Raw genomic sequence first — 14130 nt, 5'->3', positions numbered from 1 at the left:
ACCAGACTCTTACTTCTAGAGAACACACTGCTGGTCCCAGAGGGGCGGGGGATGGGGGAGCACTGAGGAATGTACAGAGCTGCTGAATCACCATATTGTACACTGGATACTGACATAACACCGTATGTTAACCACACTGGAATCGAATGAGAAACGTCATTAAAAAAAGGCTTGTTTATGACCTTTATAGAATTAGCACTGTACCACCGGCAGTCGCCTGCACCCTGCTTTGCTGATGTATCACCCTATTTCTAGGACTCACCCACGTTATAGCGTGTAGCTCTCTATTCACTTCCAAAGCTGCGCAGTGTTCCACTATTCATGAACTTGTTTTTCCCTGGATGGACGTTCAGACTGACTACGGCTTTCACTCTCGCCCCCAGGCCGGGCTTCTGGGCGCACGTCAGGCTTCCCGGGGAGTGTGCGTGGGGAGAAATGGCTGGGCTGGAACGCCCCAGGACTGTCCAGAGTCACTGCTGCACAGACTCAGTGCTCTTTTCAGTATCTTAGAGAAGCTTTTCTTTAAATTCCTGGAACATCAACCCTAGTAGCTCTTTGTATGCACGACACTTGTGGGCTATTCTAGACCTGATTCTAGAATGCCCAGTGGGATCAGGACAGATTTTGAGGTGGTGGCCTTGGGCTTCACCTCTTCAAAGCTGGATTGTTTTGGGACAAAACACTTATCTTTCCTGTGGGGGGAAGTGCAATATATCACAGGGCATTGTGAGGATCATAGCTGCCGATTTTGATGAAGAATGAAAATGTCAGCATTTTGTTGGTAATGTCCCATGTTTACTAGCATGCTCTCTGAAGAGGCCTGTGAGAATGAAGTCCCCCCAGCACAAACACAAGCACCACCTCTTGGAAAGTAGGCTTTGTCAGACCACACACCAGGCGTGTGTATCAGTGTTCGGCCTGCAAAGTGCTGGGATGGGACACACCAGAGGAAGGCCCTGCCAGGTGTTGGAGGGCACCCAGCGGTCTCTCCCAAAATGATGGACTTGCCAGAATGTTCCCAGAATGCTGGCTTTTCACGTCTGCTAGCCCCTGGTTCTTTTATTGTTTGGGCACAAATTCTTTTTTTTTTTTTTTTTAAATAAATTGAGAACAATTCTCTTCAGAAGTTTCTTCTCGTAGGTGGTTTGCCTGACGCAGATTCCTGCAAGGCTGGCCAGAATATATGGCCACCATGCGCGTGACTCAGGCTTCGCTGTTCCTGAAGCCGGCTCCGTTCGGCTGACAGCCGGCGACGAGCTTCTGTCACATGTTCGCCTCACCTGTCACCGCCCTTTGTAACTGCGGGCCTCCGGGACCGTCTTGGGGTGATTTCTGGCCCAGGCAGCGGTTCTGTTCACAGGCTGCTGTGTTTTTCCACTTGTGAGGAGAGCTTCCAGGGGAGTTCTTCCGATAATCATCATCTTGATCTTAAATGTAAATATTGTCACCGTGGTTTAAAGAGAGATTAATGATTTGCTGACAGCTCCACACGTCCTTAGGAAGTAACCTACCGAAGAGAACATCCAATCACCATCTTATTTCCAGCACTGCTGGAGAATCCACACCCACCAGCCGCCTCGTGTGTCCCTGGAGCTCGGGGCAGGTGCTGTCTGGGTCTGGGGCTTGGACACCTTTTCTGAGCAACTTAGCAACCGGGAAGGAAGTTCGGCATTTACCCTATAAAGAGGAAACATAAGGGAGAGAAGAACCATGAGAGACGATGGACTCTGAGAAACAAACAGGGTTCTAGAGGGGAGGGGGTGAGGGGATGGGTTAGCCTGGTGATGGGTATTGAGGAGGGCACGTTCTGCATGGAGCACTGGGTGTTAGACGCAAACAATGGATCGTGGATCACTACAACAGAAACTAATGATGTATTGTATGGTGACTAACATAACATAATAAAATTAAAAAAAAAAAAATAAAGAGGAAACACAGTAGAAGCTGCAGGATGCAAGCTCTGTGCTGGGTGTCTCACCCTCCAGTTCTGCGCTCTGCAGAAACTTCGAGGTAACGGCTTTAGCTCCTTCCCAGAGCTGAGACAGCAGAGGATCAAACAGGTTTGGGGCAGCCTGGCCCCTCGTGGGCCCGCCCTTCCCTGCGCCGAGGCCGGCCTGTGGTGCTAGCCCAGTCATGATCTGGAGCCCCAGCCCCAGGCGCTCGCGACCCCCTCTCTGTGCTTCCCTGGGCTGGGAGTCACAGCAGCCCAAGGTCGTGGGGTAGCGAGACCAATCCACTCCGGCTAGTCCACCCATTCCGGCCCCACCGTGCTTCCAGCTGCAGAACAGCACAGGATGCGCTGCCGCCAGGGGTCCAGGGCTCGAGACGCCCCCTCCTGCTCAGGCCTTGGCCTCAAACCAGCCCACCTCCTCGATGAAGCCAGGCCCACGGCCCAATTGGGGCTATGGTGTAAGTGTCAATGCCAGGAGGACCGGCCAATTATACTCCACATCTGAATTTCTTATATTTTCTAAGTGTTTTACACTAATTAGTTAGTCCTGTTAGCTCTAAGGATTAGTAGGTTCTCTAACAAGACACAGCGACGTTAAGTGACTTACCTAATTATGTAAAACACGGATGCAGAGATGAGCTGGCCAGCTTCTCTGAGCGGGGCTTGGGCCTGCTCTGCCGGGCGAGGTGCCCACCCGCCCTCTGTTCTCATGGGTCCCTGGGAAGCAGGCGATGCAGTCCCGACCTCGAGGACATAGGGCAGCGACTCTCTAGGCCAGTGGGGCACTAGGCGAGGTCCCGTGCTCTCCCTGGGGCCTATCTCCCCTGCCAGGAGACCGGGCCTGGGACCGTTCCCTGCATCCTGGGCCACTGTGTGATGCTCAGTGACAAAGGAGGAATTCAGGAAAGCGCACCATCCCGGGGCAGCGAAATGGAGGAAAAGCTGCAAGAGGATGCAGGTCTGTGCTGACCTGGGGGCTCCCGCCAGACTAGGGCAGGGGTGCTGGGGCCACGGTGTCCCCGGCTGGCACAAGGCTGGTGACTGCGGTGCACTGCTTTTTGACTGGTCGCCATCTGGAACTTCACCCAGAACCGACCCGACACCTGACCCCCCACGGCGACAAGCCCTGACCGTCACCACTGCTCTCCGGGCCCCTGGTTCCTCCTGCAGGGCCACACCACGTGGGCCACCTCTGCACTAAGGTGTCTGGTGCTCCTTCTACTTGAGAAGCCTTCCACATCCTGTCCAGCAATAACAGGGGCCGTGCATGCCCTCCCTCCTCCAGGAAGCCCCTCTTGATTTTCTAGTTCATGCCCGCCTGTCCTCCACGACTGCCCCTACTCGGGGACAGCATGCCCCTAGCTCTGTTTTTCTCATATTGGTGCCACACGGCCCGTCTGGGCAGCGACCGCCTGTCACTGCTCCCGCGGCCTCACCTGGGCCCTTCTCATCCAGCTGCCCTCAAGCGGAGGGCAGGTGTGACGGGCAGGCCAGGTGAACGACACCAGTCTTGAGATCAGACTGCATTGGCCAGTACTGTCTGAAGACATCTGTCAGGGGCCCTTCTTCGCCGCGTAAATACGCTGTTTTTAGAACCAGAAACACAGCACGTTTCCACTGCAAAAATTTGGAATACACAGAAAGCACAGAACAGAGGTACAGCCACGCGGGATTCCGGCATGCTGAGGTAATCACCGCAGCACCCCGCTCTACAGAGGCTCTGTTTAAAAACAACGAAGGTATGATATAGACGTATATGCCTACGTGACGTCTGAGTATTGTCAACCTGCCCCAGCACCTCAGGACAAAGGTTCCCAGCTTGAGGGGCTTCGAGAGAAAGTCCCAGCACGGCACTGTCCCCCCAGCACGCAGCCCCCGAGGCCGCGGCAGCCCGAGTTCACAACCAGCATGACGGACAGCGGCTGAGTCAAGCCAGAGGCTCCGCGCTGGGAGTGGAGGCTCCGAAAAACCCTCATGGGCTGCAGGGGGAGGTGGGGGGCAGAGGGGCAGGAGGGGCCCACAGTCAGCAAGACGCGGACCTGTGACACCCCGGCTGGTTCCAGCCAAGCACACGACAAGCTTCCATCCTTTCCTGAGAAAAGCTGTTCATCTACATCTGAGACCAATTTGCTTGGAACTACAGAATACCTGTCACATTGCTTCCTGGTGCCGAAGTCAGATGTTTGCATGGAAGAGAAGCGACAGCTACATACCTCTTGGTGCTGTAATATGTAGACGTGTCATTCTGCATCTCGAAGGAAAGGCAGCTTTAAGTAGATGCGTGTTCTCAGCTCTGCATGAGGCGTCCTGGCCCGGAGATGGAGTGGGATGGGTGCCTCGCTGGCAGGGGAGCGTGGCTGCGTGCGGGGCGCTCTCCACCGCGTGCTCACATGGGACGCCATGCTGCTGCACCACGTGCTGTCCTAAGCCTTGGGTCGGAGTCATGCGGAGGCCCAGACGTGTCTGTTTGGGAACTGGGTGACTCCGAACCTAGAGCCGGAGGACACAGCCGGCCCTCCAAATAATGACCACACGCCCCAACACATGTGCCCGGGAGGCAGCAGGTGGCTCTGCTCTCTTCAGGGCTCACAGGCAGGAGAGAACTGAGCTTCCAACCCTCGGGATGGGGGATCCCATGGCACTTGCAGAACACGGAATGTGTGAGTATTCTGGAGTCAGACGGGTAAGGAGAGCGTTCTAACTCTCCTCTCTTCTTGGGGAGAGAGAGAGAACAGAATCAGCAATTCCCAGAGGCCCGCGGTAGCCAGCTTTTCTCAGGGTTACTACAGATTTTAAGTAACTTCATCTGTGTTACATATAACACGATTTCTATTATAAAATTACGTATAGTTTATGCCAACAAAGTGACAAAGTTTGGAACTGAACCTGCCAGGCACTACGCTGCCCACCTCTCTCTCACCTGGAGCCGGAGATGGGGCCACCCTGTGGTCCGCAGGCAGGGCCAGGCGGTGGGCGGGCTGGGATGCGAACCCTGCGGCCCTTAGCCACTGCTCCGGCTGCACCTTTGTTCCCGAGAAAAGCTGCAGAATTCAAGGCGAGAGGAAGCAAATGAGGCTAGCCTATCTCTGCCTTTAATATCTTCCACAACTGAAAGCTTCCCTTTTCATAAAAAGCGTTCAGGAAGAATAGGAAAAAATGCCTCATAACCTCATTGAATAACCTTGATGAATGGGATTCTGGCTGTTCCGTCCCGACGTCTGCACTGTCACCGTATCCTCTGATGCGCTCTTGGCTTCGGGGCCTTGGGCACTGGCCCCCTGCCCTGCTCAGATGGTGACTTGCTTGAGACCCCCTCCTCCCCGGCCTTGACGGGTCTTGCACACAAATGCCCGCCAGGAGGCCCCGACCTGGGCCAGGCCCCTGAGGTTGCCCATGGGGTCACCATGGCCGTGTGCGGTTGCCCAGGACCTGTCCCGTGCCCTGTGGAGGCGGTGGGAGAAACACGAGGGGCTCGCCAGGCCCCGGCAGCCCGGCACGCCGGCCAGCCCCACACGGTACCAGGACCAGCTCCTGACAGCCAGGGTTTTATATTAACACTCGCCTACGGCTGTTTTCACAAACCAGCTGGGAACTAAATGATGCTGGGTGGAGATTTCTGAATTCCCTACCAAACACACTCTCTGCCACTCCGGAATTCGAAGGCCAAACTCTAACAGCAACACCAGTGGTAGGGATGAGGCAGAACCTTCAGGAATCTGCACAAAAAGACGGCTTCTCCACATGTCCTGAGGCACGTGCCCGGCCATGCAGCTGTGCAGCCCCGAGGGCTGGCGTCCAGCTGCAGGGCCCCGGGGCCACGCCGCGGGGCTGGTGCGCGTGGGAAAGGCCCCAAGCCAGGCACTTGGGGGAGTTGGCAGCCGCAGGAGACAGGGTGGAAGAGCAAGTAAGAATTCACAGCGCACGTGAACGAAGTGCACCCAGCCCGGGCCCCTCCCGCTCCCGCCGTGCACCCACACCCCCTCTGCCAGGGCGGGAGGCCTGACGCGAGCCACGAAAGCTGGTGGGGAGACAGTAACCCTCCTCTCAAGGGTCCCCGCCCTGTGACGTGCTCCTCGACTGCGAACGCACGTCGGTCAGACCGTCAAAACCATAAGGAAGACAGCCCGTTTAGGTGCTCTCATTCTTTTGGGCTGGGGACAGACACCTGCTCCGTCCGCATCATGGACTCCGGCCATCCTGTCAGAACTGTGACCGTCCCCTAAGCACAGCCCATGGAGCTGGCGTGGCATCGCTCTACCCACCCCTTTTGCCCTTGGGTCAGTGACGATGAACCAGCCACTTCAAATGTCACTTCTCCTCGGAGCCTGTGATTCTCCTAAGAAAGCAAACAAAAATTAATAGATACCTCCCCGGGAAACTTCCCAGGGAACACCCTCTTCAAATGGAGAACTTACCTTCTGAGGAACACAGGGGCCTCTGCCAGCCTGTCTCTACCATGTTGGGGCCCAGACCCAAATCCCTCCCATGGGGTCTCAACTTGGGTTCCCGACATTCCCGGGGAGGTCAGGGGTCCCAGAGGTGGGTGCCCACAGCCCCACGTGGGAACCGCATGGATACCATGCCCTCGGAGTTTTCTTTCTGAAAAGCTGCGGATGGCTTCTCTCTCCCGTCCTTCCCAGAAGTAGCGCGTCCTCCCACTCAGGAGTGGCAGGGTAGCTTGGTGTAGGGGAGAAGGTAACCCCTCCCCCAGAGACAGCCATCACACACGGCAGCCCCTTCCAGCCCCTTCCACTCTGACATCCTGTACCAACGTTTCTCCCCTACGCCACAGGGATGGCCCCTGTCCAGGAGAATGGCCCGAGGCCGATGCTGCGCATGCAGCACTCCTTAGTCAGTGCTCCAACTGATTTAAGCCCGCCCCTTACTGATGGACCATCCGGCTGACCCCTGATACAATGACTGTCCTCGGTCACTCATGTTTCTCTTGACAGACGACTCTGTTCCGACTGCCTTTACTTCTCTGTGTCTTGAAGAGCTCTCAGAGATCCCCATAGGCACAGGACACGCTCTCCAAGCTGAGCCTTGTTGGGCAGACTCCTCCCCTGAGGAACTGCCGGCATTCGGCTGGGCTCTGGCCACCCCTTCCCTGGACCTGCTCTCACTTGGCAGCAGGACACCCGACAAGTCCCCAATTCTGGCTCTGCCATGCACTTGCCTGTAGCCTTAGACCAGCCCTGGAAGCCATTGGGCCTCAGTTTCCCCATCTGTAGGACTGAGAGTGGCATTCAAGGAACAGCCGGTCTCTACGCACACAGAACATGGGCTCAGGGGTCTTCTGGACTTGAGAAAGGTTGGGGAGCAGGCAGGAAATGGGGGGTCTGTGCCAGAAAGGGCTCTCCGGGGAGGAGTGCAGGGATAAGGCCTCGCTGTCCCCAGGAGCTCTGTGTAGCCCAAGAGCAGACTGACCGACAAGTAATCCTCAGCAAAACGACAACAGTAGTGGGCTGGCCATCCTGGTGGGTGTTCAGGAGGCCTCCCTGGGCTGGGGCAGAGGCCAGAGCTTTCTGAAGGGAGGGACCCCACCTCCCAGGAGAAGGGGCCGAGGGGATGGAGGGGTTCACAGCTAGCCTCGAAGGTGTGAGGAGGGGTCGAGTGGCAATGGGTGACAGTCACGGGAGTCTGCCTCATGGAGACAGCTGGGAGCCGAGTGCTTGAAGTCTGTGGCCAAGCACACCCAAGAGCTCCACTGAAGCTGAGAGGCAGTGGGGCGCAGGGTGGCCTGGCCGGTGCTGGCCTCTAGGTTCTGGGGAGGCCGTGCTCATGAGCAGCCCCATCTGAATGCTGCATGCGGCCAGCACCTCGCTGGTGGGCTGGTTTACGGCCCCGGAGCCCAGAGCACGGGTGTGATGCAAGAGGGAGGTGCGGCCGGGGCCCCTCACCCTCTGGGTCCACGACATTGCCTCCACAGAGGGTGGGACGAGGCGTTTCCAGGAGTCAGGGAGAGATGCAAACACACCCCAGGAGGGAAGCAGCATCCCAGCAGACACATGCTAACAGGATGGGGCCTTGGTCAGGAGCTGGGCACAGCCACGAGAGGGAAGGTAGAGAGGAAGAGGTGCACGCCCCTCCTGGAGGAGAGCATTGAAGGGGGCTGGAAGAGCCGCCCCTTAGTGGGGCAGTCAGGCCCGACCTCTCCCAGGCCGGCTGCACTGTCTGCTTCCTCCTACTGGGCTCAGCGCCAGTTTCGCCGCTGTCCAGTGAGCTGCCAGTGACTCTCCGTGCGCTCGGAACGTCCCAGACTCACTACCTGACGACCAGTCCGCAGCCGACGGCCCGAGCCGGAAGGTCCTGCTGGGGAGATGGCGCAGGGGATGCCCTGGTGTCTTGGGCAGGTGCCACAGGCCTGGCGCTGGCTTCTGCACCCAGCTGGGAAGCGCTCTGGCGAGGGCAGAAGGGCAGACCCATGTCTACTGCAGTGTCCCCAGGGGGCTGGCCAGGCACATGGTCACTCAGGCCTGAGATCCCTGAATCAGGAAGGAGATCCCGGGCTCGTGTCCTTAGAAAATCTGGACCTGCTACTGAGGCTCAGTCCTGGACTAAGTCCAGCCGCTAAGGGGTGACCAGAAGCCTGCAGGACAGAGCTGGCTTGGGGCCCCTGCTCCTCCCTGCCCCCACCCTGGCCTTTCCCTCCCTGGGCTCCCTGCTGCCGCTTACCTGCCTTGTGTCCATGTGCATGGGAGCCCAGGGAATGACGGTGTGCGTGGGCTGCCTCTGTGCGTCCTGATCCCCACGCTTCCTTGTGAGCCAAGCCGCTGCAGGCCTTTCCTAGTGAGTAGAGAAGTTGCACCATCTGCACACCATCCGGAACTCAGCCCCCTCCTCCAGTGGCCAGGAGGTGCCCTGAGAAATGCAGACTGCGGTCCTTCGGGAGAGCCCTCCTTGAGTGAGCGGAATCACAGGGCCCTCCGACCTGTACTTCCAGTTCAAGATCACCATGGACATCTGCAGACACCACCACCCATCCTGACAGAGACGTGGAGGCAGCGTGTCCGAACGCGGTCAGAGGGTCAGCGGACAGAGCCAAGGCAGGGACAGGGTCTCCATGACCTCTGGAGGCACGACTTGGGGGCCGGGTCACCCTGGGACCACTCTCTGCCCTGCGTGTAGCCTTGGCCAGGCTCAGATGCTCCGAGGCACGGCTGTAGGATGGTGACCGCAAGGAGGGAGGGCCTCGGCTAGGGAGGAGAAGCCTTCAGGAGGTGGGAACATCATCCCACAGGCCCCCGTGCGTGAGATGGCTGCTTGCCTTCCACGTGGTTCCTGAGGGAGGAACCAAAGCCTGCTGTGGGGGCCCCAGGAGATGGACAGTGACCCACCAGAGTGGGGCTTAGTGGCTCTGAGCACCACCCACAGTGGAACAGGATCTTGGGAAGGCCCTCCTGCCCAAAGTGGGAGGCTGTCTGTGCACCTGGGTGCAGGGAACCATGGCCTCTTAATTCCACGACCAGATCCACTCCCAGAAGGAGGTGGCAGGGCTGGCTCCCAGCCAACGGCTCTTCTACTGGCCTTATGGGAGCTGACTCCAGAATGTTCTAGAAGGTTCCATGTCTGCCTCATGGCTTCTCTTCCATCCACCTCACCCCTACCCAGAGACTCTGACCTGGCCAGTTGGATGGACAACGTGGTCAGGTGTGGTCATGGCCACGGCTCTGCCACCTTGGGCAAGGGCCTTGGGTGAGGCAACCTGTGAGCCCAGACCTGAGCTGTCCTGTACATTTGATGGGTCATTTGGAGAGGCTGCACGGGCGGGAGGATCACAGCCAAAGTCTAGGAAGCCACGAGGGCCCTTTTCCCATGAAAAATGGTCCAAATTGTGGTGCAGAAGACCACCTGAGGGAGATTCTGGAAACAGCAAAACTCCTGGGAAGAGATCACTTTAGGAATACCTAACCAAACTAGGTTTGAATTTGAGTGTAGCAAAGGGGTGGGCTCCCCAGGTTGGTGCATCCAAATGGCAGGTGCTGGGTTAGATGCTGCAAGCCACAGCCCTCTTCCCTGCTCATGGGCTGCTCCTGGGCTGATGCTCCTGCCCTCATCCTTCAACGTGCCTCGGACCCCGCTCTCGACGCGTGCTGGTGACAACGCAACAGGGACGAAGGAGCCCCACCCCACCACCTCCTTCTGGCGGACGAGGGCTGCCTGGGAGGTGCTGGGAGCTGTGGGCTGCACCCCCAGGGACACACAGCCAGGACCCCTTCCACGTGGTCCAGACCCCTGGCTGAGCACAGTGACAGTGTGACAAGGACCCAGCAGTACCCGAGGGAAAAGAGGAGGAAAGAAGGGTCCTGGAGCCGTGAGAACAGGCGGAAGGGCCGGGTCTGGCTCCCTGCTGTGCAGGAGCCACAGACAGGCACTCGGGCAGTGTGAGCAAGACGACACCGACCCCCCCCCCCCCCCTTATAGGGCACAGTGCTCGGGAGGGCTGACTGCACGGAGGCCCAGGAGACATCCAGGAAGGGCTCTCCAGCGGGGTCAACACGGCAGCAACAACGCTGAGGGCTCTGCCCAGACTCAGCCCCTCACACAGAGGTTTCTCTTGGGAGTATTTTAATCCCCCTTCTTGGGAATCAAGAGGAAGCAGGGCCTCCAAAGGAAGCATCCTGAGAATGTGCCGGGCCCCGGTCGAGCTGCTTCTAGCTGGACCGGCACCGAGGGAGCTGCTAGGTTCTTGTCCCCCATTTGGCACTGAGGACTTCTGTTCAGGAGCAGGACTGTACACTTATGCAGTATCTTTTATCTGGAAGGATCTCCAAGCTTTCACAGAATTTAACTCTGCCAGGGGGCTATCTTACTCCCCGAAGAAACCCATTCACAAGGATGGAATCAAAACGTGCTGGGAGCTCAGCTCGGCCACACAGCCTCCTCTGTCCCGTGAGCCTCCCTTCCCCGGCGGACCATGCCCTGCATAATATGCACCTTGTGTGGTTCTAAAGTGAGCGGTGAGGGTGGTCAGTGTTCCCCACCCTGCTTTCTCGGGCCCTCGACTGATTGAATCCCCAAAGACGGCCGGGGCTGGCCTTTCCTTCTTAGGAGGGGCTGCTCCAAAGTGGGTCCCCGAGATGCAGAGCCCCTCTGCAGGCTCCTCAGAGGCACGGCTGGGGGCTGGGGAGGGCCCCGGGCTGCAGAGCTTTCCCACAGGGCCCGGGGCCCAAACGGCCTGCTGGAGCGAGCAGCTCGGCGCCGCATACCTGCCCCTGAGTTCCTGCCAAGACGCTCACGTGTGCGTCTACTTCTGCTCGTAGCTATGGCAATCAAAACATGCAAAAGCAATACTTTTTGCACAATATCACATGTTGCTTAATGTTTGGACACTGATATTTTCTCCAGCTGGGTTTTTCTTAATTTAAGTCAACAAACCAATCTGGAAGCAAACATGTTGCTCGTGTTTGGGAACCAAACAAAAGTGATGTGTAGCAGGAAGACTTAAGAAAAGCCTCAGGTGTGTGTATGCTCAGTGTGTGTGCCTGCTGGGGGATGACTCAGCCGCCGAGAGGCAAGGAACAAAATGGGACCAAGTCCCTGGCCCCTCTGCTCTGTCCCTCACCAGGAACGGTGCCTCTCGGGGAGAACCGCGCATGGACGAGAAGCCGCTCCAGCAGGATACCTGGAAGCCAGCAGAATAACTTCAGCCCCAGGAGCAGGAGATTCTCCCCTTCCTCCGCACCAGAGTTCAGGACAACGACCACCTGAAGCGCCTCCTCACGTCCTCAGACACAGGGCCACCTGCTCCGTTTGAGCACCCACACCCACAAACGAGCTCCACTCACCAGTAAACCTGGGAAGGTGGCTCAAAACACGGTGTCGAGTGCGAGGCTCTTTGAAGGTGCCCTACGACACCGGCGCCGCATTTTCCACGATCAATCTTAACTAGTGTCCATGCAGAACTTTTCTCTTGTGGCTCTTCTCAATGAAAAAGCATGGAGAAAACTTTAAAGACTTGTTAATGACGTCCTTTCATCAGTCTGGGCGCCGTCAGGCTGGGCTCTGCGTCCAGCCGCGCCGCGCTGTCCAGGCCCTTGCCCCAGCCCTCACCCCCCACCCGCCCAGCACACACCCTACGGAGCCGACCGGCTGATGGAGGCCAGACACGCTCATCTGTCGGCAGCTGGAGCCACGGGGTCCGAGCTCTGTGCCCAGCTGCCCTCAGCTGCTTAGAGACGTGTCGGGACCTGCAGTTTCTCCAGGCTCCGGGCCCGGCTTTCCACTGCCACCCCCTTTCCTTCAGACAGACAGACAGAAGGACAGACAGGGGCTGCATGGCAGAGCTCTGTTTAAATCTCAACGTCTTTCAAACTGATAACAGGCAAAATTGATGTGGGCTTCAGCTTCCTAAACACGAACTCTCAATCAAATGCTAGTGAACAAAAAAGAAAAAAAACATGCATGGGCTGAGGGAGGCCAAACAAAGAGAAATCTCCACCGAGGGCCCCCCACTGCCCTCTCTCCATGACCCCACCACCGGGACGGCAGCAAGAAAACACACCCAAACGACGCACTCAGATTCCCAGACACATCACGGCGCTCGGACCACAGAGCAAGGCTCAGTTTCCTGATTGGTCTTGTGGGGTAATCTTTTGAGTAAAATAACACTTTTTCCCGTGTGTCCCACATTAAGTCATTATCACTTCAGAGTCCTCCTATATGAGGCTTAAAACCATAATCGCACTAAGATCTTTGGCAAGCTCTAAAGTGAACGATTTTCACGTCGATTCAGCTGTGACGTCCTGCCTGCTCCCAGGGTGGTGGAGGTTTGAGCCGGCACTGATGTCCGTGGTCTCAGCTGTGGGCGCCAGCCGCCGAGGTGGGGCACGCGGGTGCCGAGCGGGAGGAGACATGGCCACCAGAGCCTGTCCGCCCCACCAGGGCCACCGCAGGGAGGACAAGTCCTCTGGAAACAGCACACAAACCCCACAGGGCTCCCGCGGGATTGAGCCACCACTTAGGTTTTTAAGCTACCTCCTTGTCAGGGTTTTATTCTCATATCGCAATTTTAAAGGAAGTAAGTTCTGGGATAACGCTGTTGCTCATGAATGGGTTAAGAAACAAAAATGGTTTCAATATAAACACACCTGCACTGGACAGGCCTGGCCACTCGAAAAAGGAGATTCTGGGTGAGCACACGGTGTGCAGGGAGACTTGGAAGAAAACGTGCACCCAAAGACATTCGGGAAGAAAGGACTTCCCTCTCTGGCAAATGATCGAGACACATGCGGGTTGTTCTCTAAGTGCGTCTGCTGGGTAGGAACTAGAAGTCCCAGGTAGGTTACCTGCAAACTGAGCCTCCTTGCCTCCTGAATGCGCCCTGCCCGCGCCCTTTGTATCTAGAACTGCAAGAAGCCAATCCCATGGAGTCCGTACCTCCTCTGGAGCCTTCTGCCGCGGCCCCCATCCAGCCCCCACTCTTACACTGCGGTGTTTCTTCTTTGGGCAGGCAGAAGGCAGACTTGTGCTGGTACTTGGTCCCTCGATGCAGCCACAGGATACGGTGGACGAGGGTGGGCTTCCCTGATGCTTCCGGTCCACGTGGGAAAAGGGACTGGAGAACACAGCCACCCTTTGTAACCCTGGGCTCCTGCCTGGCCGAGGGCATCTGCATCATGGACGGGTGGTTCTGCAAACACAAATACTGTCTCTGAATCTCTCATTATCTCGGTCTCTGGAAACGGGGCAGAACAGCGCACACCGGCCAAGCGGCTGTGCGGAGCCAGCGGTCCCGCGCCCGCGGGTCTCCATGTCAGCGTTCAAAGCCCCCTGCGCTGCATGTTAGGGGAAACCGATCGGTGCAGGAGACCCGGGGCTGAGGCCGAAGAACACAGCTTTCTTGTCTCGACATTTCCTTTTATTTGGAAAATATTTTTGTATTTCTTTGTGCCTTTCCTTTTCCTCTTTATTTCCATGAACGGCGCTGCAACCCTGAGCAGCGGCGGCTCTAGGCGACCGGCGCTGGCTTTTCATGTCGGCCTCTGCAGAGCTTGTCCTTGGAGCGGTACATGGCCGCGCCGGCTAGAGCCCGGCTGCTGCCTCTCTCAGCGGGAACCTCAGGGCATATATCAAGCCTGTTCTGACAGGGCCAAGGAAGCCCTGGGAGACAACAAACAGAGCGCGGTTGTGTACTACCCAAACAGGCGGAGCCGGGCCACGCGGAGCCGCAGGGCCAC

The 14130-nt window shown here is 57.5% G+C and overlaps 1 protein-coding gene across 1 annotated transcript in view; it reads right to left on the bottom strand.

The window, feature by feature from the left end:
* Positions 1 to 268: 268 nt before the first annotated feature.
* MGMT (O-6-methylguanine-DNA methyltransferase) overlaps positions 269 to 14130 on the bottom strand; it is a 308040-nt gene continuing 294178 nt past the window's right edge. Inside the window, exon 5 of the mRNA XM_032423118.1 lies at positions 269 to 1677. Within this exon, the coding sequence (XP_032279009.1) occupies positions 1528 to 1677 (150 nt within the window). The 3' untranslated portion in view covers positions 269 to 1527. The remainder of the gene's footprint in view (positions 1678 to 14130) is intronic.

Source organism: Phoca vitulina, unplaced genomic scaffold, assembly GCF_004348235.1.
Source record: "Phoca vitulina isolate PV1807 unplaced genomic scaffold, GSC_HSeal_1.0 scaffold28, whole genome shotgun sequence".
NCBI lineage: Eukaryota > Metazoa > Chordata > Mammalia > Carnivora > Phocidae > Phoca > Phoca vitulina.
Note: the sequence above shows the minus strand (reverse complement) of the source record. Positions and strands in the feature narration are given on the sequence as shown.